Source organism: Lagenorhynchus albirostris, chromosome 18 (assembly GCF_949774975.1).
Source record: "Lagenorhynchus albirostris chromosome 18, mLagAlb1.1, whole genome shotgun sequence".
NCBI classification, from domain to species: Eukaryota; Metazoa; Chordata; class Mammalia; order Artiodactyla; family Delphinidae; genus Lagenorhynchus; species Lagenorhynchus albirostris.
In genome coordinates this window covers 21,607,828-21,635,786 of record NC_083112.1, presented here as the reverse complement: position 1 = coordinate 21,635,786, position 27,959 = coordinate 21,607,828, and the positions used below count along the sequence as shown (strand labels likewise).

Here is a 27,959-nt window from a genome sequence, read left to right as displayed (position 1 = left end):
GGCGTCACTTCCGTTACCGCTAATGAGACAGGTCAGCCAATCATAGGCTGCCACGTCATTGGTCGGGGCCGGAAAAGCTTCCCTCATTTTCTGCGTATGGCGGGCTACCTCGCGGGGGTTTGACTCGGCGTGGATACACCTGTGTGTGAGACCAGTGTCTGCCACCGCGGATGGCGAGGGATCTTATCGGGCCGGCACTGCCGCCCGGCTTCAAGGCCAGCGGGTCAGCGGAGGACGAGGAGCGGGACCCCAGCCCCGGTAAGCGGCGGCATGTCCCCTGCCCGCCAGGCCCTCCCACCCCGTCTCTGGCCAGGCCCAGTTCTCAGAGTACTGGTCCCGAGGCCCGGGAGGGCGGAGGAGTGGCGAGTGGGCGCGGCCCCACCCGAGCTAACGTTCCTTCCCAAGCGTGGCCGTGGGGCCTGTAGAAACGAGCTTTGGCCTGGTAATCATTATCACCAAGAAGTATTCGCATTTAGTTCTCGATGGACTGGACGCTGTGCTAAACGATCGATGCACGTTCAATGATTTAATACTCTTGGCCACTGTATAAGGTAAAGATTATTATTTCGTGTTGCAAATGGGGACACTGAGGCCCAGGCTGTTGCGCATACCACACAGTTAGTTAAGTGGTGGAGCCCGACTTAGAGCGAAGCCCGTACTCCGAACCTCTGCGCCCTAGCCCCCGACCTGCCTTCCTAGCCTCTCGTCCTGTCCTGACACACACGGCTCAGAGCTCAAACCAATCCGAGTTTCTGCGCAGTTCTTCAATTCTCTAGGCTCTTTCGGCCCTCGCCCTACTCTTCTTGACGTACCTGACAAACTCCCACCTCATCCTTCAAGCCCTAACTTCAGTGTCACCTCAGTGAAGGCTTTCCACACTCTCCCAAGCATTGTCACGCCCTCCTCTTTACCCACGGGTTTTTTGCCTACTTACTTACGTCACATATTTAATACACTGTTTTCGAATAACTCGCTGACATATCTGTGTCCACCATTGCACTATAGTCTTCTAGCCTTAACACATAGCAGGCACCTCGTATTTGCCAAATAAATGCTTCTCAGACTCCTCCGTGATGAGTATTCATCTCCTTTCATGTTTGTACTAATTTGTAGCCTGGGACTGACTGAAGTTGGCAAAGAGCAAAGCTGGAAGAATAACTCTTCCATTTCTGAATCTAATTTGCATTCTTCGACTACCCAGAGGCCGTGTTTCCACCTAGAGGTTTCTTTCCAAGTCTTGTTTCTGCAATAGCTGTTAAAAAGTTAGGCTTTTATTTTAGCAAGGAAGGTTCCATTCAACTAAGGTTGAAGAAAAGTGGGGTTAACCAAACTTTTTATTTAGCACACAGGTCTGAGATGGACCAATTTAATTTTATTTGAATACTCTGGAAAATTGAGTCCTGGGAAATGTCCTCTGAGATCATGTTAAAGACACGGGGGTGCAGATGTTTTCTCAAGACCAGTCTGCATACTCCAGACACTGCTTTGTGTAAGCTGAGTGGAGCCTGGGCTCTTTTGACTCTGACTTTATTCTCCTCATCTGCGGCAACCTTCACACCACTTATCCCAGCCACATGTGCAGTCACACACTGGATCCTATTCCACCTCTGAAAACTTTTTTTTTTTTTTTGGGCCGTACTGTGCAGCTTATAGGATCTTAGTCCCCTGAGCAGAGATTGAACCCGGGCCCTTGGCAGTGAGATCATGGAGTTCTAACCACTGGACCGCCAGAGAATTCCCCCATCTCTGAAAATTTAAATTCAGATCTTATTCTCAGCCAGAACCCCTTATTCATCCATCATTCTTACTCAGCTACTCTCATTACAATATTTTTATTTTATTTTTTTGTTTTTAGTCTCATTGAGCCATGTGATCTCTGCCTCAGTCTGTTTTGGCCTTAAATTTCCTTTAATTACTTCTGTCCCTGCTCAACTTAGCCTCCATGGTCCGTCCATTCATGCCTTCTCTTGCCAGTGTTTTCAGCTGCCTTATCCCATTTAGTATTCTGTTAAACCCATCTAGCAAAAACTCAGCCCTGGATCAGTCCAGTCGTTCACCCCTGATGAGCCCACACCCAGGCTTCCAAGTGCTGCTAGAAGAAACCTCACCCCTCCACAGGCTAATGCTGCTAAAAACTATAGTCTTCTCCCTGGCTGGGTACACAGTTCTGCCCAGCCATTCTCAGACATTTCCCCACGCCGGTCTCCTCCCCCATGATCAACCATGGCTTTTTAAAACCTTCTCTTTCTTCTTTACACTCTCTCTCCATCTACTTCACAGAAAAAGTAGATGCCATCTTAAGAGAACTTGCTCACTTTTCTTGGCACAGTACCTAAAAACTTTCCCAAACCTCTGCCCAACTCTTTCGTCTTCCCTTTGATTATAATGCAAGAGGGGAACTACCTCCTTCCAAGGCTAATCCTTCCATTTTTTACTCGGAACCACTTCCCTCACTAGTCCTGGGCACTCCTTGCCCTTAGCATTTAACCAGAACATTCAAATCATTCCCATCTTCATGAAGACTACTCCACATCCCCCAGTAGCTACTCCTCTTTCTCTCTGACCAACTCTGGATCCTCCCCATTTTCTCCTTAACCCACTGCATTCTGGCTTCTGTTCTTGCCAATCCACGGAGACCACTCTCACCAATTTCACTGTGGAAATAAATGAAGACCACTCACCAATCGTCTCAGCACCTTTTTGCTAAATTCAAGGCACCCTTTTCAGTCCTGACCTCGTTTGACCTCACAGCCACATTTCCTCTCTTCTCTTGGTTCCAGACACTCTGAACACATTTCTAGATGTGCCAGGTCCTTAGGCTTTAATTCTTTGCAGATGCTTTTCCCTCTGCCTGGACCACTCTTCCTCCAATCCACACTCGCTTTGCCCTGCTAACTCAATCTCATCTTTTAGCCTCAGCCCAACCATCACGTTTGTTTGGTTTTTTTAAAAATTTATTTATTTATTTATTTTTGGCTGTGTTGGGTCCTCGTTGCTGAGCCGGGGGGGGCTACTCTTCATTGCGGTACGCGGGCTTCTCATTGCAGTGGCTTCTCTTGTTGCGGAGCATGGTCTCTAGGCGCACAGGTTTCAGTAGTTGTGGCAATCGGGTTTAGTATTTGTGGCACACAGGCTCTAGAGCACAGGCTCAGTAGTTGTGGCGCACAGGCTCTAGAGCGCAGGCTCAGTAGTTGTGGCGCACGGGCTTAGTTGCTCCACAGCATGTGGGATCTTCCCGGACCAGGGCTTGAACCCTTGTCCCCTGCATTGGCAGGCAGATTCTTAACCACTGCACCACTGACGTCACTACCTACTCCCATCAAAAGACAGTTGGGGCTTCCCTGGTGGCGCAGTGGTTGAGAGTCCGCCTGCCGATGCAGGGAACACGGGTTCGTGCCCCGGTCCAGGAAGATCCCACATGCCACGGAGTAGCTGGGCCTGTGAGCCATGGCCGCTGAGCCTGCGCGTCCGGAGCCTGTGCTCCGCAACAGGAGAGGCCACAACAGTGAGAGGCCCATGTACCCAAAAAAAAAAAAAAAAAAAGACAGTTGGATGCTCCTTATTGACATTTCCATGACTTAATCCTGTCACAGGATCAGCAAGCTTTTCCTGAACCAGATAGTAAATATTTTAGACTTTGCCAGTCAACAGGCAGAATCAAGATTATTTTAAAAATATGTATATAACAAGAGAGCAAAACAAATTTCCACAAATCTTTATTGTTGAAATTCAAAGTATAACAGTATAATTTTTTTGCAGTTTAAGTCTGCTAATGAGAAGAATGGAACTGCTTTGGAGGGAATAACGTTTTGTTTAATTGGGGTTCAGAGTCAGTGTTTCCTATTATAATCGATTGCTGATCTATAATGAGATTTAATGTGCTTTATACTTAGTACTTCTTTTTGTATGCATAATTCTGTGTGATAGATATTACAAGGGAAACATATGGAATATATGACATAATCTCTATTTTCATGGAAGTTGTAATCTACTTGTAAAATTACCATTGCAGTAGAAGAGCTACCTTAATGACGCGCATCACTGCTTTAGGAAAGAGATGGAATAGTTCATTACAAATGCCTAAAACAATTTTTTGAGACATTTTATATAGTTTCGAAGTGATACCTATAAAAAAAAAATGAAGCTAGGGAGCTTCCCTGTTGGTGCAGTGGTTGAGGGCCCACCTGCCAATGCAGGGGACACGGATTCAAGCCCTGGTCCGGGAAGATCCCACGTGCCGCAGAGCAACTAAGCCCGTGTGCCACAACGACTGAGCCTGTGCTCTAGAGCCCGTGAGCCACAGCTACTGAGCCCACGTGCCACAACTGCTTTAAGCCCACACGCCTAGAGCCCATACTCTGCAACAAGAGAAGCCACCGCAACGAGGAGTAGCCCCCGCTCGCCACAACTAGAGAAAAGCCCGCGCGCAGCAACAAAGACCCAGCGCAGCAAAAAAAAAAAGAAAGAAAAAAAAGAAGCTAAAAAGGAAAAAAAACTTCTCTCTTTAATACTTAGGAGCAAGAGGAAGATGGAGAGAGCCAAGAGTGAAATGTAATCCCCTAGGCTCTTTCATGTTAAACTATAACCGCCTAGAATTTTGAAGAAAGGGATGTTTATGGAAGGTTGTATGCTCCCTTGCTATATTCTAAAAGGTGCTTTCTCTAGGAATTAGTAGTACATACAAAGATAAACCAGAAAACAGTAAAGGCGTTATTCATTACGGTCAGAAGTCAGGTATAATCTCCACTTATAGTTGGGGAACATTTACAAACGAAGACATAACTGTTCTTCAGTCTTAAACAGCAGTTGGAGATATGAATTTTATCTTTTAATTCTTATTGTTTTCCTCTTTTTGCTCACTGATTGTTCTTTTCTAGGCATGCCGTATTACCAGTTTAGCTTTTTTTAAAATATATAAATTTATTTATTTTTGTCTGCTTCGGGTCTTCGTCGCTGGGCATGGGCTTTCTCTAGTGCAGCGAGCGGGGACTGCTCTTCATTGCGGTGCGCAGGCCTCTCATTGCTGTGGCCTCTCTTGTTGAGGAGCACGGGCTCTAGGCATGTGGGCTCCAGAGCGCAGGCTCAGCAGTTGTGACGCACGGGATCTAGAGCGCAGGTTCAGTAGTTGTGGCACACGGGCTTAGTTGCTCCGCAGCATGTGGGATCTTCCCGGACAAGGACTTGAACCCGTGTCCCCTGCATTGGCAGACAGATTCTTAACCACTGCGCCACCAGGGAAGCCCCAGTTTAGCATTTATTTTCTATAATTCCTTCCTTTATTTAATAATACATGGGAGAATGTAGAAAAAATGCATCCAGTTTTTTAAGATAAAAGTTTGGATTTTCGAAGTCAATTTGTTGTGTATTGTTGTGTATTGAGCACTTGTTCTATGGTAATACAACAAGGAGCAATAGGAAAAAAATTTCAGAAATAGACCAGTGGTTCCAACACTGAGCCTGCTTTCTCCCCTGAGTTTTATATTAATATACCCAAGTACCACTGATCATACCACTGAAATTTCTAATGGGCATGTTAAACTGAAGGTGTGAAAAACAAGCTCTTAGCTCTTCCCCCAAACATGCTTCCCTCCTAGTCTTCTCCATATTAGAGAATAGCATTACCATCCTCCTGGCTAGCTAATCAGGCCAGAAACCTACGACATCCTCAGTTCCTTTTTGGCTCTCACTTCTCACATCCAAACCATTAGCAAATCCTGCTTCTTCAAAGCAGTTGCAAATCAAACCATTTCATATCAGCTTTCTAACTCATCTCCCCTACTCCTGATTCCCTATTGACCACAAGCTGAGTTTTTTGTTTTCGTTTTTGTTTTAATAAAAAAGCTAATTCAGATTATATCTCTCCAGACTCAAAACCTTGCAGTGACTGCCTGTTATAACTAAAATCCAAACTCAGTTACCACAGCCTATGCTCACATTTATGGAGTGCCTGCTGTATGCCAGATATAGTGTTATATGCTTTTCAGGTATAATATGTATTCTTCACAGCAGCCCTATGAGATTGGATCTACTGTTAACCTCACTTTACAGATTAAGAGAGTAACACAGGAAGGTTAAATAATATCCAGATCACACAGCTAGGAAGTGGCTGAGCTGGAATTCACAGCTGGAGTCTGGCCCCAAAGCATAGAGTGTGGCCCCTTTGAACCATCCAATTTTGTCTTGTCACTTTGCTTACTTTGCTCTAGCCACACAGGCCTTTTTGTCCCTCAAGCACATCAAACTTGTTCTCTCCATAGGACTTTCACACTAGTGATTCCTCTATCTAGAATGTTCTTCCCTTAGATTGTTGCATGACCACTGTCATCATTTAAGTCTCCCTACAAATGTCTTCTCAGGGGAACCTTCCCTGACCTCTGTCTTTAAAATTACCCTCCCACGTATTCACAGTCACCTTTTTTTATTTGTTTCTTTTTTAAGTTGTTTCTCTAGAAGTACTTACTCAATAAATATTTGTTGAATGGATGGATGTTGACTTTGTTGAATGTTGTTTAATATAACGGTTAAGAGGTTCATATCCTAGCTCCACTATTTAGTTGTGTAAAATTGGGCAAGTTACTGTCTCTCTGCCTCAGTTTCCTCATCTGTAAGCTAGAAGTAATACTGCTGTCCTAATAAGGTTGTTGTCAGAATTAAATAGGGAAATGCATGTAAATCTCTTTTACGTTTTTGTTGTTATTAATACTGAAGGAATAGCATACCTGGGAAGCTCTTTGGAAAATCATATTTCCAGGCCCTACTCCAGGCCAACTAAGTCAGAATCTCTGGGGCAAGGGCCCAGGAATCTCTTTTTTAAAAATATTTTGGCAAGTCTGATAAACACCCAGGCTTGGGGACTATGTCAGTAGAGTTTTAGCATCACTGCTGAGGATCGCCATAGACAGTTGGGTCTGTGTGACATCATACAGTGACATCATGCAATAATTTATAATTTTGCTAAGTCATGAAGTGAAAGCAGTTCACTATGGTGAGTGGGCACAGAATACCCTTACCTCTTCCTTGGCATCTGCATCCCAATGTGACCTCATTCTCTTCTCTGAATCTCTACTAGTAAGCAGGAGAATTTAGAGTGCCTCTACTTTTGTTTCTGCTTGGAAAATCATCTCAAACAGAAAGCTAACTGAGAAGTATGGTAATACCAATAAAGGTACCAATAAAGGTATTTTTAAGTGGTGATTCTTAGTCAGAAACCAGAATGGATAATTTTGATTTTTACCATGTTAGACTGTGGAATGGCAAATTTGTTGTTTGGTTAGCTCCGTGATAGAAATATTGTCTACCATACGCTGTCCATAAGGAAAAAACAAAATCATGAAACCATTTTGGCAGTTGCACCAAGCAAAATTGCAACCAATGCAAAAATTGCAAGATGACAGGCAAATTATGTGCTATTGCTATATTTATAAGTTTGGGTGTTAAAGCTTTTGTGAATCTCGTAGTTAACACTGTGTAAGACATGATTTCTGCCTTCCTGGAGTTGGAAAGACAAGCCCACTGTACATAACAGGAACAAATGAGATTAAAGTCCATAATAAATGATAGCCAGCCAGTGCTGAGAATTTCAGAAAAGAAAGTGTGAAATGTCAGCTAGGGAGTTCATTGAAACAGTTGTGGCTACTTATGACATACACAAGACATCTTCTTTAGTTGCAGGACCAGCTCTGCCCCCTAATTATAAAAGCAGTAGTTCAAAGTCATCAGACAGCGACGAGGACAGTAGTTCTTTGTCTGAAGAAGGAAATCAGGAATCTGAAGAAGATGACACTGGTCCAACTGCAAGGTGAGTCACTTATTACATTAAATGGTAAACCAATCTTCCAATCTGGTGTACGCTGGCTAGAACAGAGAGCTAGTAAGGGGATATCATAACCTGCATTTATATAGCACAGGAAGAAATTACTTCATATGGCATTTCCTCATGAACTACCTTTCAGAAAAAAATTTATTGTAGTAGTATATAGCTCTGGAGATATCTAGAATTTCAATAAAAGTCTTATATAAAGGAATTTTCCTTAAGGTATTATTGAAGTGATTAAATATTCTAAATAAACCATACATCTTCTTTTTAAAATTATGTATGCAGGGAACTCCCTGGTGGTCCAGTACTTCATGGACTGGTCCAGGACTCCATGCTTCCAATGCAGGGGGCACAGGTTCGATCCTTGTTGGGCAACTAAGATCCCACAAGCCACACAACCAAAAAAAAGAATATGCTTTAAAAAAAATTATGTATGCAGTTATGTGCTTTTTGTTTAAGTAAATGAATGATTCCCTCTGACCTAGCCTTACTCACCACAGGTCGATGTAAATAAGAAGTCAAATCTTTGTTTATTATTGGATAGCAAGGTCTTTTTTAAAGCATTTTAATGAGTAAGAGACAGAAGTAGCAACTTAAAGCCTTTACTTAAGTGAATTTAAAAACCAGTGCCATAAACGTTTTGCTCAAAAATATCTAGCAAGTAGAGTATTTGAAACTTCATTGAGTGGACTCTTAAACAACACAGAAAATATAGAAAATTGATATTATTACTGCTGTAAAGAAGTAACCAATCTCTATTTTTAGACCATAAGTGAATTTCAAGAAAAGATTAGTATAAGATCTGTGGTAGATTTTTTTTCTTATTTGACAAGATTATTTTATTGTTTCAGTGTTTGTACAACTAGTTGAAGTTAATGTTCTTTTAAAAATGGCAATTTCTCTATGAAGAAAATTTTGACATACATGCATAAAATTACACTACTGTGTTTTCAGAAAACAGAGGAGAAATCAGGATGACGATGATGATGATGATGAAGGGTTTTTTGGACCAGCCCTTCCTCCTGGATTTAAAAAGCAGGATGATTCTCCTCCAAGGTGGTAATGTGTACTACTTCCTGCCAGTCTTTTCAAGTATCCATTAATTCATTAAAGAGTTGTCTGAAATTGTTTTTTAACTTATGTGTTTATATAACATTTGAAATAAATTTGAAGTAAAAATAACTAATTTTAAAATTCATATAAGGAAAATAATTATTTACACGTTTATGACACTTTTATAATTCATAAAAAACTTCCACATCTCTTATTTGATACTCGCAAGAGCGTTCTGTGGCAGGCTGGGTGAAACATGACCCTTCTTCCCCATTTTTTTTTTAAACAAGTAAGGTTGCACACATAGTCAGTGGTACACCTGGGGCTGGGATCCTGGTGTTTGACTTCTAATTCAGACGTCTTCTTAATTATTTATTGAAAGAATAGACAAATCCCTATGTACCAAGTTACACAGTTAACTTCACCGAACCTCAAATTTGTCATCTGTGGAATAAGATAGCAACACGTACCTTACAGCATTGTCGTGGTGATTGAGATTTCATATTTATATGCATATATATACATGTGTGATTCTTATATAGTGCCTGGCACAGAATAAACATATAGTAAATACTGATTCCTATCTTCTCAGAATTATAAAATATTTAACTGCTGAATATGAAATTGCACACCATATTGTTTATAATTCATAACATTGTATCCCAGTATGCAAGAACAAGTAGAAAAGGCTGTTGTACATTTTATATTCAGAATTATAATCATACTTGTCAGCTTCTAATTTTCATACAACTTTTGGGGAGTAACTGCCTCTGACTTCAACTCAAAAAACACTTTTTGTTGCGAATGTAGTCAGTTTCTGTAATGGCGTCAGCAAGTAAAGGGATGCTTATTTAGGAAAAGAAAGAAGAAATAAGAGGAATAGGCAGTCCACTGCCTGTTTTTGTATGGCCCCGAGCTAAGAATGATCTTTAGGGGGTCATTAAAATATAAAGATGAATATGCAACAAAGACCAAATGTGGCCCTCAGAGCCTAAAATTTCCTGTCTGGGTTTTTATGGGAAATTTGCTGACTGCTGGGAAATAACATTCCTTTCAAGAAAATAGATTATTAGATACATAGCGATTTCTTTCTATTTTGACAATAGTAAAATATATGTTTGAAATAAACAGGTGGAAGCATATATTGGAGGCAAAACCTCATACACGTCCACAGCATGTGCTGTGGTTATGTTCCTTTACTATATTTTAAGATTTTATGTGTTAATGGTTTTATCCTTACCAATTCCCTGAGGCCAGAGAATTGAGCTGTAATTACATTTGTAGATCTGCTAAAAACTATACTCAGAAAAAAACCCATACAGCACTTCCTTATACTTTATAAATGATAACTAATTTGATCTAACAATGCCACACTTCCGCATTTTTCATTTGCAAAATTGTTTTGGTTCATAGTAGTTTTATGAAGCAAGGCAAGAGGTAATTAAGTGGCCAGGATCAGACCCCAAACCTTGTGACTCTAGTACTATTTTTGTCCTACCGGGAAACCTGTCTGTAAGACTCTAATTGAACATAGTGCAATCTGGAAAATTCAGCTTAGGGCATCAGTGCCATCTTGGTTGGTAACACTTGCACAGGGACATCTCTGGAAAAAAACAAAGAATGGAGAAACTTAACAGTATGAAAGAGAGTAGAAAATATCGTTCTTCTTTTGTTTTTTCCATACATAAAGTAGGACTTTTTCTTTTTAAGGCCTAGAATTTAGGCAGCTTTCTCTTTTGAATGGATGTCTGTTCTCTCAGAATGTGGCAGTAGGGCAGCTAGAAAGAAAATGAACTTTGGCATCAGATAGACCAGGGTTCAAACTCCAGCTCTGCCACCTACTAGTTCATGTTGTCCTCGGGTGTTATTTTGCTCAGATAGAAAATGGAGTGACTTATACCAACCAGGGTTTTTTGAAGGAAACAGAAAAGTACACTGGTTGAAATGTGGTTAGCATACTACCTTTTCCTTTACATACAGGTCTTAAATGAACTATTTTCCTTCTTATATGCTTCCACATCATTATTGGATTGTTAGGACGGTGTTTAGGTTTTTATACTGCCTTGGCACACATAACCATAAATTACCAACATCTGTTGTATGCATTTGCTACGTATGTCCTTAGAACCCAATTTATACTTAAGTAGTTCTGACTATAAATATAATGCCACTAAGGTATTTTTCAGTGGACGGTGAATAGCAAAACTGAAAGCCAAGGCACAAAATGAAAAAGATCTTCACAGGCTTTAGTCCACATAAAAGTCCACATAATAAGGACTTTTTTTTTAAGTTATTATTTTTATTTAACATAGTTCTTTTAGGAAGTGGGTATACACCATTGGCACAAAGATTGAGAATTACTGGTTTCACATCTAATCGTTGACTAACAAATAGAAAGTTAAAATACAAAAAATTAGATTTTTATTTTTATGATACTCAGTGAAAAAATACTAGGTTATAGAGTAAAAATAATATGTTGAATAAGATTCTCATTTTCAACATTTGTTATTATCTGGCTTTTTATTATTTGTGTGAGCTTTTATTCTGAAAGCTGACTTTTTAAAGTCAGGGAGAATGATAAAGGTACATTTTATTTTTCAGGCCTATAATAGGTCCTGCATTACCACCTGGTTTTCTTAAATCTGCACAGAAAAGTGACAAAGGCAGAGATGATCCAAGACAAGTATCATCGTATTTCAACTCTGAGGTTTGGAACTTTTTCTATTAAAGAATAAGATGTAAGAAACTCAAGACTTTACATAGGAATAACTACAATCATTTGACTCAATCATATTCAAACTAATTTAGGATTGTATCTAGGTAGATGAAATCAAAAGCTGTCATAGACCTGAGATTCTGTTAGAAAAATAACAAGGCAAATTACATGTGACAGGGTGTTACCTATTCATGCTTCTCATCCTTGAAGGGAAGCTTTAAAGTACTAGAAACTAGAACATGATGCAGAGTTTAAAGAATCACTGTGATTTGATCCAGAAGAGAACAAGCTAAGAAAATTTTTAATAGTGAAATAATTATTATAAAATATTGAAATTAACTTTCTCCTACCCAGCTCTCATACCATTGTATAACAAGGGCACTAGTGGATACATGATGTTTTGAAAAGAAAGAACAAGTAATTTTGGAGTCAAGGAGGAAGCCTATATTCTTACAGAGGGCCAGTCCTTAACAAAAGCTGAGATTTGCAGAATACTTTATAATTTGTAATGCATTTTTCCCATATGTGCATTTTCAGCTTCTCCAAAGCCTTATGAAATAATCATGATCTGTATCTTAGAGATGCTAAAAGCCAGAGAAATTGGGTAACTTAACTCCAAATCACAATTTCTACTTATCAAAAGTCAAAGCTCAAACCCAGTTCTTAGGATTTTATATCACCTGTTCAGTCTGCTAATCTGCAGTGATTAATTCATGCTGAAGATTAGCAGACTGAACAGGTGGTAATAAATTCAAATACTCCTGTGCATCTCCACTGAGAATTCAGCAATTCCACTGAAGTTGTTACTAAAGGAAATATATAATGCAGTGGTTAAGCTCATGAACTCCAGAGTCATTTACTCATTCTTTCAGCAGATGTTTATAAAACACCTACAGTGTGTCAGGCCCTTAGAGAAATCAGTCTGACAACAAATTCTGTTGTTCCCACCTTCAAAAACATCCAGAACCCAGCCACTTCTGCTGCTACCCTGATCCCAGTCAACATCATATTTCACCTCTTTCATTGGTCTTCATGTCTTAGCCTTTGTTCCTCCACTACCTCTTCTCAACACAGCAGCTAGAGTGGCCCAGATAAAATAAAGTCAGATCATATCATTGATGCTCAGAACCATCAATTTGCTCCTCCTCTGTCTGCATACAAGCCAAAGTCCTTACAGGGCCCTCTATAATCTGGCCTCCATTAGCTCCCTGATTTCTCTCTAATTTTGATCTGACCACACTGAGCTCCTTTCTCCTTAAATATGACAGGCTCCTACTCCTGAGCCTTGATACTTGCTATCCAAGTCTCTCCAAAATGGTTTTCCCCTAGATACTTATGTTGGCTTGCTTACCATCAGCTAGAGTGCTTTTAGCTGCTAATAAAAAATCCAACTCACAATGAAATGTAGTCTTAACCTTGTTAGTTAACAAATTGGTTGTTTATATAATTTCCTGGGTGGTCTGTAATCTGTATTCCCGAAATAAGAAAAATGTGTTTCATACCTAAGAAGAGGTCTAGAGGAAGGGTCATTCCAGGGTTGGTAAATTCAACAGACTAATGAGATCATCCAGGGCCCAGTTTTTTATGTCTTCTCTATCATTTACAGCATGTTAATTCCTCTTAGGCTGACCAAGTGCTGAGATTAACATGCAGATGACAGTGTCCAGACATAGTGTCCCTAACCTGTGCCCCCTTTTTAGAGAGAGGAAAACCTTTCCAGGTTTCCTGTAGACCTCTCCTCACATTTCTTTGGCCAAAATTGAATCATATGCCATGCTCAAGCCAGTCAGTTGGCCAAGAGGAATGAGACCAAAGTGATTGGCTTAGAATTATCAGCATTTTTACCCAGGAATTAGAGAAGGTCCCAGTTTCCTGAGAAGCACGTGGTTCCAAAGAAAATGAACAAAACAAATAAAACACAGGATTCTCTTAGCAATAGACTAGTTATTGGTTGGAGCTGTTACAATCCCTATCTGAAAGACAAACCAAGGCCTAGAAAGATTAAATAATATGCTTGACAATCTTGAGAAAGAAAAACAGAGCTGGAGGAATCAGGCTCCAGACTTCAGACTATACTACAAAGCTACAGTAATCGAGACAGTATGGTACTGGCACAAAAACAGAAACATAGAACAAGATAGAAAGCCCAGAGATAAACCCACGCACCTGTGGTCAACTAATCTATGACAAAGGAGGCAAGGATATACAATGGAGAAAAGACAGTCTCTTCAATAAGTGGTGCTGGGAAAACTGGACAGCTACAGGTAAAAGAATGAAATTAGAACACTCCCTAACACCATACACAAAAACAAACTCAAAATGAGTTAAAGACCTAAATGTAAGGCCAGACAGTATAAAATTCTTAGAGGAAAACATAGGCAGAACACTCTGATATAAATCACAGCAAGATCCTTTTTGACCCACCTCCTAGAGAAATGGAAATGAAGACAAAAATAAATGGGACCTAATGAAACTTCAAAGCTTTTGCACAGCAAAGGAAACCATAAAGAAGACAAAGACAACCCTCAGAATGGGAGAAAATATTTGCAAACGAAGCAACTGCCAAAGGATTAATCTCCAAAATTTACAAGCAGCTCATGCAGCTCAGTATCAAAAAAACAAACAACCCAATCCAAAAATGAGCAGGAGACCTAAATAGACATTTCTCCAAAGAAGATATACAGATTGCCAGCAAACACATGAAAGAATGTTCAACATCACTAATCATTTGAGAAATGCAAATCAAAACTGCAATGAGGTATTACCTCACAACAGTCAGAATGGCCATCATCAAAAAATCTACAAACAATAAATGCTGGAGAGGGTGTGGAGAAAAGGGAACCTTCTTGCACTGCTGGTGGGAATGTAAATTGATACAGCCATTATGGAGAACAGTATGGAGGTTCCTTAAAAAACTAAAAATAGAACTACCATATGACCCAGCAATCCCACTACTGGGCATATACCCTGAGAAAACCATAATTCAGAAAGAGTCACATACCACAATGTTCATTGCAGCTCTATTTACAATAGCCAGGACATGGAAGCAACCTACGTGTCCATCGACAGATGAATGGATAAAGAAGATGTGGCACATATATACAATGGAATATTACTCAGCCATAAAAAGAAATGAAATTGAGTTATTTGTATTTTTAACATCTTTATTGGAGTATAATTGCTTTACAATGGTGTGTTAGTTTCTGCTTTATAACAAAGTGAATCAGCTATACATATACACATATCCGCATATCTCCTCCCTCGTGCGTCTCCCTCCCACCCTCCCTATCCCACCCCTCTAGGTGGTCACAAAGCACCGAGCTCATCTCCCTGTGCTATGCGGCTGCTTCCCACCATCTGTTTTACAGTTGGTAGTGTATATATGTCCATGCCACTCTCGCACTTCGTCCCAGCTTACCCTTCCCCGTCCCCGTGTCCTCAAGTCCATTCTCTACATCTGCGTCTTTATTCCTGTCCTGCCCCTAGGTTCTTCAGGACCTTTTTTTTTTTTTTTTAGATTCCATATATATGTGTTAGCATACGGTATTTGTTTTTCTCTTTCTGACTTACGTCACTCTGTATGACAGTCTTTAGATCCAGCCACGTCTCTACAAATGACCCAATTTCGTTCCTTTTTATGGCTGAGTAATAGTCCATTGTATACGTGTACCACGTCTTCTTTATCCATTCATCTGTCGATGGGCATTTAGGTTGTTTCCATGACCTGGCTATTGTAAATAGTGCTGCAGTAAACATTGGGGTACATGTGTCTTTTTGAATTATGGTTTTCTCTGGGTATATGCCCAGTAGTGGATTGCTGGGTCATATGGTAATTCTATTTTTAGTTTTTTAAGGAACCTCCATACTGTTCTCCATAGTGGCTGTATCAATTTCCATTCCCACCAACAGTGCAAGAGGGTTCCCTTTTCTCCACACCCTCTCCAGCATTTGTTGTTTGTAGATTTTCTGATGATGCCCATTCTAGCTGGTGTGAGGTGATACTTCATTGTAGTTTTGATTTGCATTTCTCTAATAATTAGTGATGCTGAGTAGCTTTTCATGTGCTTCTTGGCCATCTGTATGTCTTCTTTGGAGAAAGAAGGGGCTATTTAGGTCTTCTTCTATTTAGGTCTTCTCCCCATTTTTGGATTGGATTGTTTGTTTTTTTAATATGAGCTGCATGAGCTGTTTATATATTTTGGAGATTAATCCTTTGTTGATTCGTTTGCAAATATTTTCCCCCATTCTGAGGGTTGTCTTTTCGTCTTGTTTATGGTTTCCTTTGCTGCATAAAAGCTTTGAAGTTTCATTAGGTCCCATTTGTTTATTTTTGTTTTTATTTCCATGACTCTAGGAGGTGGCTCAAAAAAGATCTTGCTGTGATTTATGTCAAGGAGTGTTCTTCCTGTGTTTTCCTCTGTGAGTTTTATAGTGTCCAGTCTTACATTTAGGTCTCTAATCCATTTTGAGTTTATTTTTGTGTATGGTGTTAGAGAGTGTTCTAATTTCATTCTTTTACCTGTAGCTGTCCAGTTTTCCCAGCCCCACTTATTGAAGAGACTGTCTTTTCTCCTTTGTATATCCTTGCCTCCTTTGTCATAGATTAGTTGACCACAGGTGCGTGGGTTTATCTCTGGCTTTCTATCTTGTTCTATGTTTCTGTTTTTGTGCCAGTACCACACTGTCTTGATTACTGTAGCTTTGTAGTATAGTCTGAAGTCAGGGAGTCTGATTCCTCCAGCTCCGTTTTTTTCCCTCAAGACTGGTTTGACTATTAGGGGTCTTTTGTGTCTGACAAGGACTGTTTTAAACCCAAGTGCATATAGCATCTAACACAGTCTTACATGAAAACCCTTTAATAAAATGATTTACTAATGGGACTTCCCTGGTGGCTCAGTGGTTAAGAATCCGCCTGCCAATGCAGGGGACATGGGTTCGAGCCCTGGTCCAGGAAGATCCCATATGCCACAGAGCAACTAAGCCCATATGCCACAACTACTGCGCCTGCATTCTAGAACCCGTGTGCACCACAACTACTGAGGCTATGTGCTGCAACTACTGAAGCCCGCACGCCTAGATCCCGTGCTCCGCAACAGGAGAAGCCACCTCAATGAGAAGCCCGCGCACCGCAACGAGGAGTAGCCCCCCCACTAGCTACAACTAGAGAAAGCCCACACACAGCATTGAAGACCCAACACAGCCAAAAAAAAAAAAAAATTAAAATCACTGTTCTTTAAAAAAATTAACTTAAAAAAATGATTTACTAAGAACTACTTGAATTCAATTATTGCAATACTGTTGTGTCTTTGGGGTAATGAGAGAAATACTTTGGGAACCAAATTAACTCGTTCGGGCCAGTATTTTGTAAGGCTTTGTACAGCATTTCTGTTTCAGTGGACTGTACTAAATCATGAAGGCTGATACAGCTTCCAAGAATGTCTTATTTGTGTGCATCTTATTCCAAAGAGCTCTTTCTGTACCAGGAAAGAAAATGGTTTCAACTTGTGTCATCTCTGATGAATCATTAATAATTCTCTGGAATATTACAGAGAAATTGTGAGACCACATCTATGTCCATCAGGAAGAGGACTGAGATGAGTTAATGAGCTCTGCTGTGGACATAGGGAAGAGGTGAGACAGTCCACAGCCCCTGGATTTGTCATTTTTGTATGGTGCACTTGAGAAAGGCTCAGGAAAGGTGCTCAGTGATTAGCCAGCAACACAGTGTTTGCTTTTTGTTCTGTTTGTAGGTTATCAGTCACAGTTAAATTTTAAGTAATTTAGGATCATTTTCTTATTTCAGAAGGAAACAGGTAGCAGTGAAGAGGAGGACATTATTGGGCCGATGCCTGCCAAAGGACCAGTTAACTCTAGTGTTACGACAGAGTTTGAAAAAAGGGCCCAGAGAATGAAAGAAAAACTGACTAAAGGAGACGATGTAAGTTTTAAATACATAGTACACTTTTCTCTGAGAAATTGACCAAATATATTAAAAAATCTCAATTTTAAAAACGGACATTAAAAAAATGTATATGTACATATGTAAGTGTATAAAAATTTAGGCTCTAGGTAATTCAGAAGCTATAAAAGGAAAAGGGTAGAAATTTTGCCTACTTAAAAATTTCTGTATGGCAAAAGATAACATTAAGTCAAAGGAACAATAAATTAAATAAAAGTATTCATAACATATATGACCAAAAAAAAATAGTCTATTAAATCCTTTCTCTTAAAGTCTGTTAAATAACTTTCAAGCCTCAGTTGAGAAGCATAGTCACTTATACAGTATTCTACACATATACACACACATGTGCACACACGCACACATATACACATTTTCCAAGGCTACTTTTTTTTTTTTTACTTTTTATTTCTCTTAAAGGATTCATCTAAAACAATTACAAGAGACTCTTGGATGACTGAGCTTCCTCCGGAGCTGAAAAACTTTGGTCTTGGCCCTAGAACTTTCAAGAGAAGAGCTGATGACAAATCTGGAGATCGATCAGTCTGGACAGATATGCCAGCTGACAGGGAAAGGAAAGCTAAGGTAAGAGGGTTTGTTTGTTCCTGTATTTTTGTCCATGTTGACTCTATTTTGAAAAAATAGGAGGCAGAATTATTTAAGAGTACTGTTTTTAAAATTATGATTCCAAAGGGAAAAGATTTCCCCTGAAGGAAAGTTAAAAGAAAGTGATGCCAGTTGCTTCCTGTGTACTTACTTACTATTTCCCAATAAATTGTCTCATCTAAATCTCAAGAGAACCTGGAGACATAGGTTTACTGACCTCATTTTATGAAGGGAGACACTATCCTCTATGAGGTCACCTTTTCTGGAATTAAATGCTGGTAAGTCACGAACAGTAATTCCCTTCTAGACCTTTCTGACTTCAAATCCCCTGGTCTTTATACATCATACTATCCATGAAAATTTCTTTTAAAATGTCTTGAACAAGCCAAGGCACAGATTAACCTAGCAAGTTAAGTGATACACAGGGACTATCTCTGAAAATAACAGTAGCTCAAGTGCAGTAAACTTCATATTACTGTCAAGATAGGCAAAAAGCCCTTTCATTAATATATTGAATAATTTAATTTAAAAATACCCACAAAAGTATGCCTAAAATATTATTGTTAGATTTTCTTTTCTTGGATCTCTCCATTTATTATGAAATATTCCATTGTAAGTTAGGGGTCCAACCAGTGTCCTCAGCACTAACTCCTTAAATTCACTCCATCCTAAAGTTTCAGTTTCCTTGAGATGTCCCATTCCAATCTTAAGTGCTTGACTAATTGGCATCTTATGATTATAGCTTTATCAGTTCTGACTTAAATTCACTCCCCTAACTCTGTTTATCTTGTTCATCAGTACCTAGAATTATGAGGATTTCCATCTTCATTCTATAACTGTAAATTGAATATCTCCTCTGCCAGGAATTCTGTTTGGTCACGGGTAATAGAAAAAGCTCCTTATGGCGCTTTCATTTTAGTGGAGAATTGGTTGTGAAATAGTGTCATTCTTAACATGTGGATGATATGTGGCAATCTCCACATTTTAGCAGAATATGTGGCTAAATCATAAGTTCTCCTTTGCCCGGAGGATTCAAGGAAATCTGAGAGTTGTAACAGAAAGGTGAGGTGAACCAACACACCTGAGGGCAGAAGAGACAACAGAAGATATGGTATAGAAGCGAGCCACACACCGTGAATGACTAGTGTTGGAACGCCTGTCTGCTCTTTCTTAACTGGTCTTCTATAAAAATAACATACTGACGCTTTTTATAATTTAGCCTTTAAGATTGTCTCCAAAAAGACATTTAATCCCCTTGCTTACATGGACTTTTTATTTGTGCTTTTTTCAGTCCTTGTGTTCCTCATTGTATGTGAGTAGATGTCTAGCCTACAGCCAGATATGCAGGGAGTCTTCCTCAAAGAAAAATACCACAGAAAAACAGAACAAACAGAAACTAGCCAGTATAATTTGAACTCAGGTGATTTTAGGCCCTATGACTGAGTTCTTTAGATCTGGTCATTCTTTTCAGGGCTGAAAGTGTTTTGTTCTGTGTTTACAACAGACTCCCAAAGGGATGACTAATACCCCTTAAATTTTATGTGACACTGTATTACAGCATATAATACCACAGACTTATATTTGTGGTACAAATTATATAGTGTCACAGAGCTGTCCTATATAAAGGTCATGACTAATTTTTGATTTTTATAACAGATCTTAGTCAAGTTTCCTTTTTTATCTCTCTCCAAATTACCTTTTTGTAGATTTTCTCCACCACTTCATCTTACTTTTTTATATTTGATTCCCCAGCATTCATCTCTCATACCACTAATGTTTGCACATTCACTTAACCGACATGCCCAAATGAAGTAAGATTGCTTTTTAGAAAGAAATGGCAGTGTTATGCATAAATTAATTGAATAAGATCTGTTATGTTCTCTTTTCCCAGTCTTGACTAGATTTACTAACTCTTAACTGGTCAGGTTTTCACCTCCATCTTATCAGAACATCATTTTTTCTCTTAATATTTACAAGTAAAAGAATCTTTCTGGGGAAATTTTTATGGAAAAAGAAGAAATGAGCTACTCGTATGTTTTTTAACATACTTTATTTATTAAGTACAATGTTGTTTTAGTCCATCATTAAGGTAAAAATGGTGTGGGGACCTCCTTGGCTTTCTTCAGCAAACAGCAACAGTATAAAAACATGCTTTGTGGAAAGTGGTTTTCAGTTGATTTTATATGGGCCTTCTTCTTTCCTGGCTGGGACTATATTCTCCAGAATACTTTTTTTTTCCTAACTAAAATTTATTGGAAATTTACCTAAGTATTTCATTTGTGTGTGTGTGTGTGCTATGGTAAATGGCATTTCTTTTTAAATTTCAAATTCCAGTTGTTCATTGCTGGTATATTTTGTATGTTGACCTAGCATCCTGCAGCTTTGCTACACTTATGCTTACTAATGCCAAGAGTTTTTTAATAGATTCGTTGGCATTTTCTACATTGCCAGTCATGTCCTCTGTGAATAAAGATAGTTTTATTTTTATTTTTTCTGTACCCCATTTATTTCTTTTTATTTTTTTTCCCTCAAGAGTGCTTTTCCTAGCTTTGAAAACAGATAATATAAGATTTCTTTTTAAGCCTTATTTTCTTTTCTACATTTCATTATTGTTTGTCATTCTCATCTCTGAGCTTGATAAAATCCAGTTAGTTGATTGGTTAGAGGTGTTTTGGGGTTTTTTCTTGTTTTCAGGCAAATGTTAGAGTAGGACACTAACAGATCCCGTATCAAGTATATTAACATTTCTAGTGGGAAGAGATTCAACGGGCCTGGCTTCGTTTAGTCTCCTATTACTCAATCTGAGTTAAAATAATAGTATTTTTTTTATTTTCTCTTAATTATATGGTTTAGTAATGTGTTTTCTGTGTTCGTTCCTCAGGAGACACCAGAAGCAAGAAAGTCATTCAATAAGAAGGATGAAGAACATATATTGACAGGAATGGAAAAGAGATTGGCCGAGCAGGTATCCGCATACAATGTAAGTCAGGGGATAAAATATATGGCCTTTCATTTTTTCCCATCTTTCAATGCTCTTCTCATTTTTTTCTCTTTTTCTTTTTTCTCTTTCTTAGTCTTCCTTTTCATCTCAGTCTTTTTCTATACATCTGTTCTGAAAAATACTCTTGTGTGTATGTGTATATGTGTGTGTGTGTGTGTAGTCCTTTAGGCTTTTTTAATGCATCTCATAACATTTTCAGTTCACTTTTTACTTAAGTCATATATCAGAAATTCAATTCCTAGAGATGGGTAGCACATGATTATAAAGTAAGAGCCCTACTAACTCCTAGAGAGCCCAATTCTTACATTTTAAATTGTAAGCTGATTTGGAATGTTTGATGTAATGATTTAAATATGGGAGAAAAATATAAATCTATATAAATATAAAAATTAAAATATGGTTCAATTTAAATTTATAAACTAAACAGTCAGTATTCATTGGGCATATTATTATTTTGTAATAGTCTCTTACTCATAAAAAAAAACAAAAACAAAAAAAACCAAAAAAAACCACTAGTGTTCCAGCTCAAAGAATAAATGTAAACCATTGAACCCTTTGGTCCCTGAAAGGTATTCAGGAAAATTACCTTCTGTTCCTAGCGTATTAGTTCATGAAAATTTCCATAAGCATTAAAAATATAGTTAGCATGATTTATTGAGCATATATAGACCAGTACCACAAACAGTGAAGCATACATGAAACATAGTTGGAAACTGACCAGAAACCCAACCCAAATGGAACATCTTTGAAAACTGACCAGCTCAAAGTCAAGTCTCAACAAAATTGAAAGAATCACCATCATTCAGGCACCACGAAGAATTTAAATTAAACTTCAGAATAACTTAAAAGCCCTACACAACTGGAAATTAGATAATTCAAAATTTAAGCTTTACATCAAAGAAGACATAATAATGGAATACCTAAACCTGAATGATAAAGTGATATTCAGTACAACATATCAAAATGTGTGAGGTGTAATATAAAGTGGCACTTAGAGGCAAAATTTATAGCTGTAGTGAGTTATGTTAGAAAGGAAGAATAGCTGAAAATTAACAAGCTGGGCCTTTTTCCACACAGGCATTTCTTATAAAACTAAACGAACACCTACCCTATGACCCTGCAACTCCACCCCTGGGTGTTTATGTAAGACAGATGAAAACATGTTTTCGTAGACTCGAGCGTGCTTCACTCATAATAGCTTCAAAAAGACTTATACAGGAATGTTCATAGAAGCTTTATTCATAACAGCTAAATACTTCAAGCAACCCAGCTGTCCATCAGTAAGAGAAAGAAAAAACCAAACTGCGTTCATGATAAAATACTACCTGGCAATAAAAAGGAACAAATTACAAATAAATGCAACAATGTGGATTAATCTCAAAGTCATTATGCTGAGCGAAGGGAGTCTTACGCAAGACTTCCTACCCAAGTACTACTGTATGATTCCATTTACATGAAGCTCTACAATAAGCAAAATGAATCTATGGTGGGGAAAAAACCAGAATAGTTGTTGGAGTGGGATTGTGGAGATGGACTAGGAAGGGGCATACAGAGCTTTCTGAGGTGATGGAAATATGTTCCAGAAATTGCTAGGAGTTTGAATTGTAAAACTTAATGAATGTAGTATTAAGGTTTGCGCATTTCATTGTATGTAAATTTACTTTAAAAGAAAAAATTGTAAACAAGTATTGAACTCTGGTTAGTGAAATCATGCTGAAATACTAGGGATACATGTAACAGTGTCTGCAATTTATTTTAAAACACATCCAAAAAATTAGCGTTCTAATCTTATGCTGAAATTTTGGTTACTTATGAGATATAGTTTTCAAAATATTAATATAGTCTTAAGACTAAACCACCTTATAACTCTTAGTATTGATAAATTGAACACTCTTTAGAATATTACCATGAAGGCAAAATAAAAACCAAACAACTAGAATCTTAGCATGAATTTTCAAAAACTGCTGAAAAACTCGCCCATTCAAAATAAATTGCCCTGGCTTTTTGCAAATTAATATAAAACCTACACATTTTTGTTAAATGATTAAATTTGGTAAATCAGCAAACCAGTCATTTAGCAAATTGATCTCTACATGAATTGGCTTTTGGTGTGATTTTTGTTACTTACTTAAACCTTATAATGATCTCTATTAACAAAAAATTATTTTTAATGATCTCTCAACTGTCAACTCTCTCTTAACTTTGATTTTTTTTCACATTGGTCTTTTTTTTTGCATTCAGAACGGCTAGACAGTTAATAACTTCTCAGCTGAGGACGATTTTCCATCTTTTCTCCAAAGGTCACAAGCTGGCAGCATTGCCACCCTACTGGATACTGAGGGACAGGGTAAAGAGAGTGAGGAAGGGCTATAGTGCCCTGACTCTCCAGCCCTCCTGAACAGGGCTTATTTTCTCATTCTCACTTTCCAAATCTGTATAATGGGAATAATAACAGTTAATTTATAGAGATGTTGTGAGGATTACAATATAGTATGTGCTAAGTAAATTGAATACTTAACATGTATTGACTGATCCTTTTTTTTTTGTGTGTGGCTGCGTTGGGTCTTTGTTGCTGCACGCAGGCTTCCTCTAGTTGCAGTGAGCGGGGGCTACTCTTCAAAGCGGTGTGCAGGCTTCTCATTGCAGTGGCTTCTCTTGTTGCGGAGCATGAGCTCTAGGCGCACAGGCTTGTGGCTCGCGGGCTCTGGAGCGCAGGCTCAATAGTTGTGGCTCACTTGCTTAGTTGCTCCATGGCATGTGGGATCTTCCCGGCCCAGGGCTCGAACCCATGTCCCCTGCATTGGCAGGTGGATTCTTAACCACTGCGCCACCAGGGAAGTCCCTTGACTGATTCTTATGAACCCCGCCACACTACTAAATCCTTTGTATTAATTAGATTACTTAAATCCTACCTCATCCAAATATTTAGACATTATTACTATTATGATTTATTATCTTACAGCTGAAAAATTGAGGCTTAAATAACTTGCCTAAGGTCACCAGTGTTGAAAATGTCAGCACCATCATTGCTAACCAGATTTTTCCAAATGCAGAACATTAGGTCTAAACTGTTTCTCCCTGCTATGTGTATTGATAGGTTATTTTTTCTTAGCAACATTTGATTTTTTTTCACCTCCAGTTTTCATTAAAAATAAAGAATTCGAAAGCACTTAACTTGCAAATCAATTTGTTTCCTAAAAACTTCACCAAGATTTATGAAATGACCAATTTATGAAATGAGAGGGATTGAGAACATGGAAATAGTGCTAATTCAAATAAATATTTACTAATTCAGCATCCAGATAGAGCTCAATGTATAGGAAATAGCAACCACATAACTTAACTGATAAAGTCAGATCTCATTGTCAAATCAGACAGGTGATTGAGACTGACTTTCTGTGAGAAAGTCTGACTCCATTTCTCTGTTCAAATAGATGTGATTATGATCATTCCTATGACACTTCTGAATTGTAACGTAGGTGGGTAGGTGCCATGAGTTTGTCTTCTGATAAAATAAGATGCTGCCACCTTCATCATTTCTTACCAGTTAGTTTGCTTTTACTGAACTCTCCTCATGTCTTTGCTCTCAAATATATTCTCTGACAGGAGGCAGGGCCTGGAAGAGATGTGGTTGTTAAGCAAAAATTGTCTTTTCTTTCATTGCCCCATTCTGCAGTATATCTGAATTCAGAACATTCCAACAAGAGCCAAACTACCCATTCCGAAAGGACATTACGCTCTTATGAGAAATATGTTTGAGACGCAAAAGGACACAAAGCCTCCTGGTTTACAGTTCCTTGATTAGAAGAAGTTTCATTCATACAGTATTTCAGGTTTTTTATTTGATGCTCTGGAGACTTTCTGTCCAAGACAACATTCTGTAATAAGATTCTGAAAGACCTCTCCTTTGTTAAATAGGAAAGGGCTGTAATGAAAGGGGAGACATCCTCACAAGATGCATTACCAGGCAAGTCAGCTTTAAGTGAGGCTAAGAAGTTGAGAATCATGAGTAGGTAACGTTGAAATTGTCCATGTCTTCATACCCCATGGAATCCACTCCGTGTGGCCCCCAGGGATACATATATCGCAGTTTGATGGCTGCTGGTCTGTACTACCTGCATCTACTCCTGCATCCCACTCCCTGCTTCTCCAATCCAGGGCTGTTCTGTCTTTTAGTTTAACCAAAAGGTCTGTAAAGACTCTCCAATTTATGAAACCAGTTGACTTTGTTCAAACCTCATCCTACTAGATATATTTGAAAATGTGAAACTAACGTGTTGTAAATCAGCTATACTTCAATTTAAGACAAAGGAAAAGAAAAAGAAAATGTGAGTACCTACCCCAGCTAAAAAGAAAGAAAATGAAGGAGATAAAGCTGAAAGGACAAAAATTCTCTTGGCACACAGACTATGCCAGCTTTTCCTGCACCAGCCTTGGATCTTGTCATCTCTGCGCCGCGGTTGTTCTGCTTTGCACTTGCTTTAGCTTCAGCCTGGCAGTGCCCGTCTCTTCAGTTCCACCCGTGCAGGGTTCACGGACCAGCCCATCCATGAAGCTTTAACCGGGCTCCCAAGTGAGAAAGTAATTGCTCTTCTTTCTCACCTGTGTTCTTGGTTCAGCCTCTAATGCTGACTAATCACACAGTGATTTTCATGAGGGTTATTTAAACATTAGTTTACTCTCCGTCTTGCTCTTTTTTTATTGTGTAGCATATAGTTGGTAGATACCTTCATTTTGGTATAATTGAATTTGCCTCTGATAACACATTTTCTTCAGAGATGCTGTCTTAGATTTGGAAAAACCTGTTGGGTTTGTAAATCGCCCTCCTTCATGTTTACCATTACTACTTCATTCTTTTGTTTCATGATTATATTCTGTCAATGATCTATATAAGATTTTTCTTTCTACTGTCTTGCTCTCCCCAGGAATCAAAAAGGCCAGAATCTCTTATGGACATTCATCAGAAAAAACTAAAGAATAAGGCTGCTGAAGATAAAAATAAGCCCCAAGAAAGAATACCATTTAACCGTGATACGGATCTCAAAGTTCATCAGTTTGATGAAGCTCAGAAAAAAGCCCTGATAAAGAAATCTAGGGAACTAAACACCAGGTTTTCACATGGCAAAGGCAATATGTTTTTATAAGTAAGTATATTTCAGTGAGGTATATTTTCGTACTGATAAATTTGAACTTTTCTAAATACTGTTATATATAACTGTGTAAAAATTTATTTCCTTTTATAATAAAGTAGATTATAAACCTGCAGATCTTTATTTTCTAAGTAAACTGTGAGGTTTGAAAATTCAGCCTTGTGGAATAAAAAATGTTGTATACTGGGAAAGTAGACTTGTCCTCGTAATAACCTAACAGGGCATTACTATTCAAAATGCTAAAATAAAAGCTTTTCATTTGTGAGACATGGCAAAGGAAAGTGTGGTTTGAAGCTTGGGTAAATATGCATGCTTTATTAAAGAATGAGGTTTGCTAGCAGTCTTTTTATGTTAAACAAGATCACAAAAGATGTTCATTGCTTTTGAAATGTTCTCTGTAAGTTAAGGTTCAAAACCGTTACATCACTCATACATAGCCCGAACTGACAAGGGTTCGTAATGGTGATTACATAAAAGCTAAGGTTGCTTCTTAAAATCTTTGTGATTTTTAATTGTATGAAACCTACATCAATATTAAAATGTGACTTTCAGGGAAAATACGGTTAAAGTGAGAAATATTTTCCAACTTACTGAATTTTCTTATTCTTACTTCAGGGGGATTTCCCTGTGCAATGAAGAAGAGTTGAAGAATACTCTTTTTTTCTGTCTGTCCATCTTTCTTCCTTTATTTTGAGTTTCTTAAGATTAGAGGATTGCTTTAGTCTTACAAACCACGCGTCCTTTAAAGTCACGTGGAAACATGAAATCAGTGTGTCTTACATAGAGTAGAATTTTATGTGTCTTTGGCTTCTGAGGAAATGTCGGCTTTTCTTCAAATAATTTTTTTGAGAATTCCCCCCTCCCCGCCACTCCCTAATTTTTGTGCTGTCTCACAAGTGCCCAGTTAAGATCTGGTCAGGACCATCCACTGAGTCTCTCCCACAGCTCAGACCCCCTCATCAGATATTATGAACTTGCCCTGGGTGAGTGTGTCGGGTCCTCACAGTGAATCCATGAATTTGAAATTGTTTGGGTTTCCCTCTAAACTGCAGCCAGTGAATACACAACATTTACTTGAAAATAGAGGGTATGGAGGTTTTGTCCATTTTGTTATCAATTTGCTTGTTGTGGCAATCAGGGCTTTTTATTTGTGGTTTGGATTTTTTGGTTTGTTCGTTTCTAAGTCAGAAGGAGGGACCTCTGCATTATTTCATGTGCTAAGGAAAAGCTATTTTGATTTTTCCAACTTCAGTAAGTATTTCTAGGGAAGGCAATCTGAGGGACAAGAGAACACCATTAACCGTTCCCAGTGTGAAGTCTGAGACCTGGTCTCTGTGATCTCCACCAAAGCTTTCTAAGTCTTTAACCTGCTTTGGGATGATCTGACTTGATTCATTTATATTTAACATGCTTTAGCTAATTTACTGGGGACAGATCTTTTATATCAGTCATAAGTAACTTTTAAAAAAATCAAACTCATAATCCCTGAATACAAAAATGGAAATGGAAACAGTAATCAAAACCACCCTGATGTAAGCTGGGACGAAGTGAGAGAGTAGCATTGGCATATATACACTACCAAATGTAAAATAGATGGCTAGTGGGAAGCAGCTGCATAGCACAGGGAGATCAGCTCGATGCTTTGTGCCACCCAGAGG

The 27,959-nt window shown here is 38.6% G+C and overlaps 1 protein-coding gene across 2 annotated transcripts; it reads left to right on the top strand.

The window, feature by feature from the left end:
* Positions 1-60: 60 nt before the first annotated feature.
* On the top strand, positions 61-27,959 carry GPALPP1 (GPALPP motifs containing 1). Of its 2 annotated transcripts, XM_060128788.1 has the most exons (9): positions 61-258; positions 7,666-7,798; positions 8,771-8,872; positions 11,471-11,576; positions 17,389-17,523; positions 17,965-18,129; positions 21,032-21,130; positions 26,077-26,295; positions 26,917-27,959. In XM_060128788.1, exons 1-8 carry the CDS (start codon positions 171-173, stop codon positions 26,293-26,295), a joined length of 1,047 nt encoding a protein of 348 aa, XP_059984771.1. In that variant the 5' UTR covers positions 61-170; the 3' UTR covers positions 26,917-27,959. The 2 variants fall into 2 exon arrangements, with proteins under 2 accessions (XP_059984771.1, XP_059984772.1); XM_060128789.1 differs by lacking the exon at positions 26,917-27,959 and having other exon boundaries at positions 26,077-26,416.

Bases quoted from the DNA above. Each gene is read 5' to 3' on its own strand.
- GPALPP1 (XM_060128788.1), top strand. From the start codon at position 171: ATGGCGAGGGATCTTATCGGGCCGGCACTGCCGCCCGGCTTCAAGGCC. The intron at 7,799-8,770 runs GTGAGTCACTTA...CTGTGTTTTCAG, and splicing joins GACACTGGTCCAACTGCAAG to AAAACAGAGGAGAAATCAGG. The intron at 11,577-17,388 runs GTTTGGAACTTT...TTCTTATTTCAG, and splicing joins CATCGTATTTCAACTCTGAG to AAGGAAACAGGTAGCAGTGA.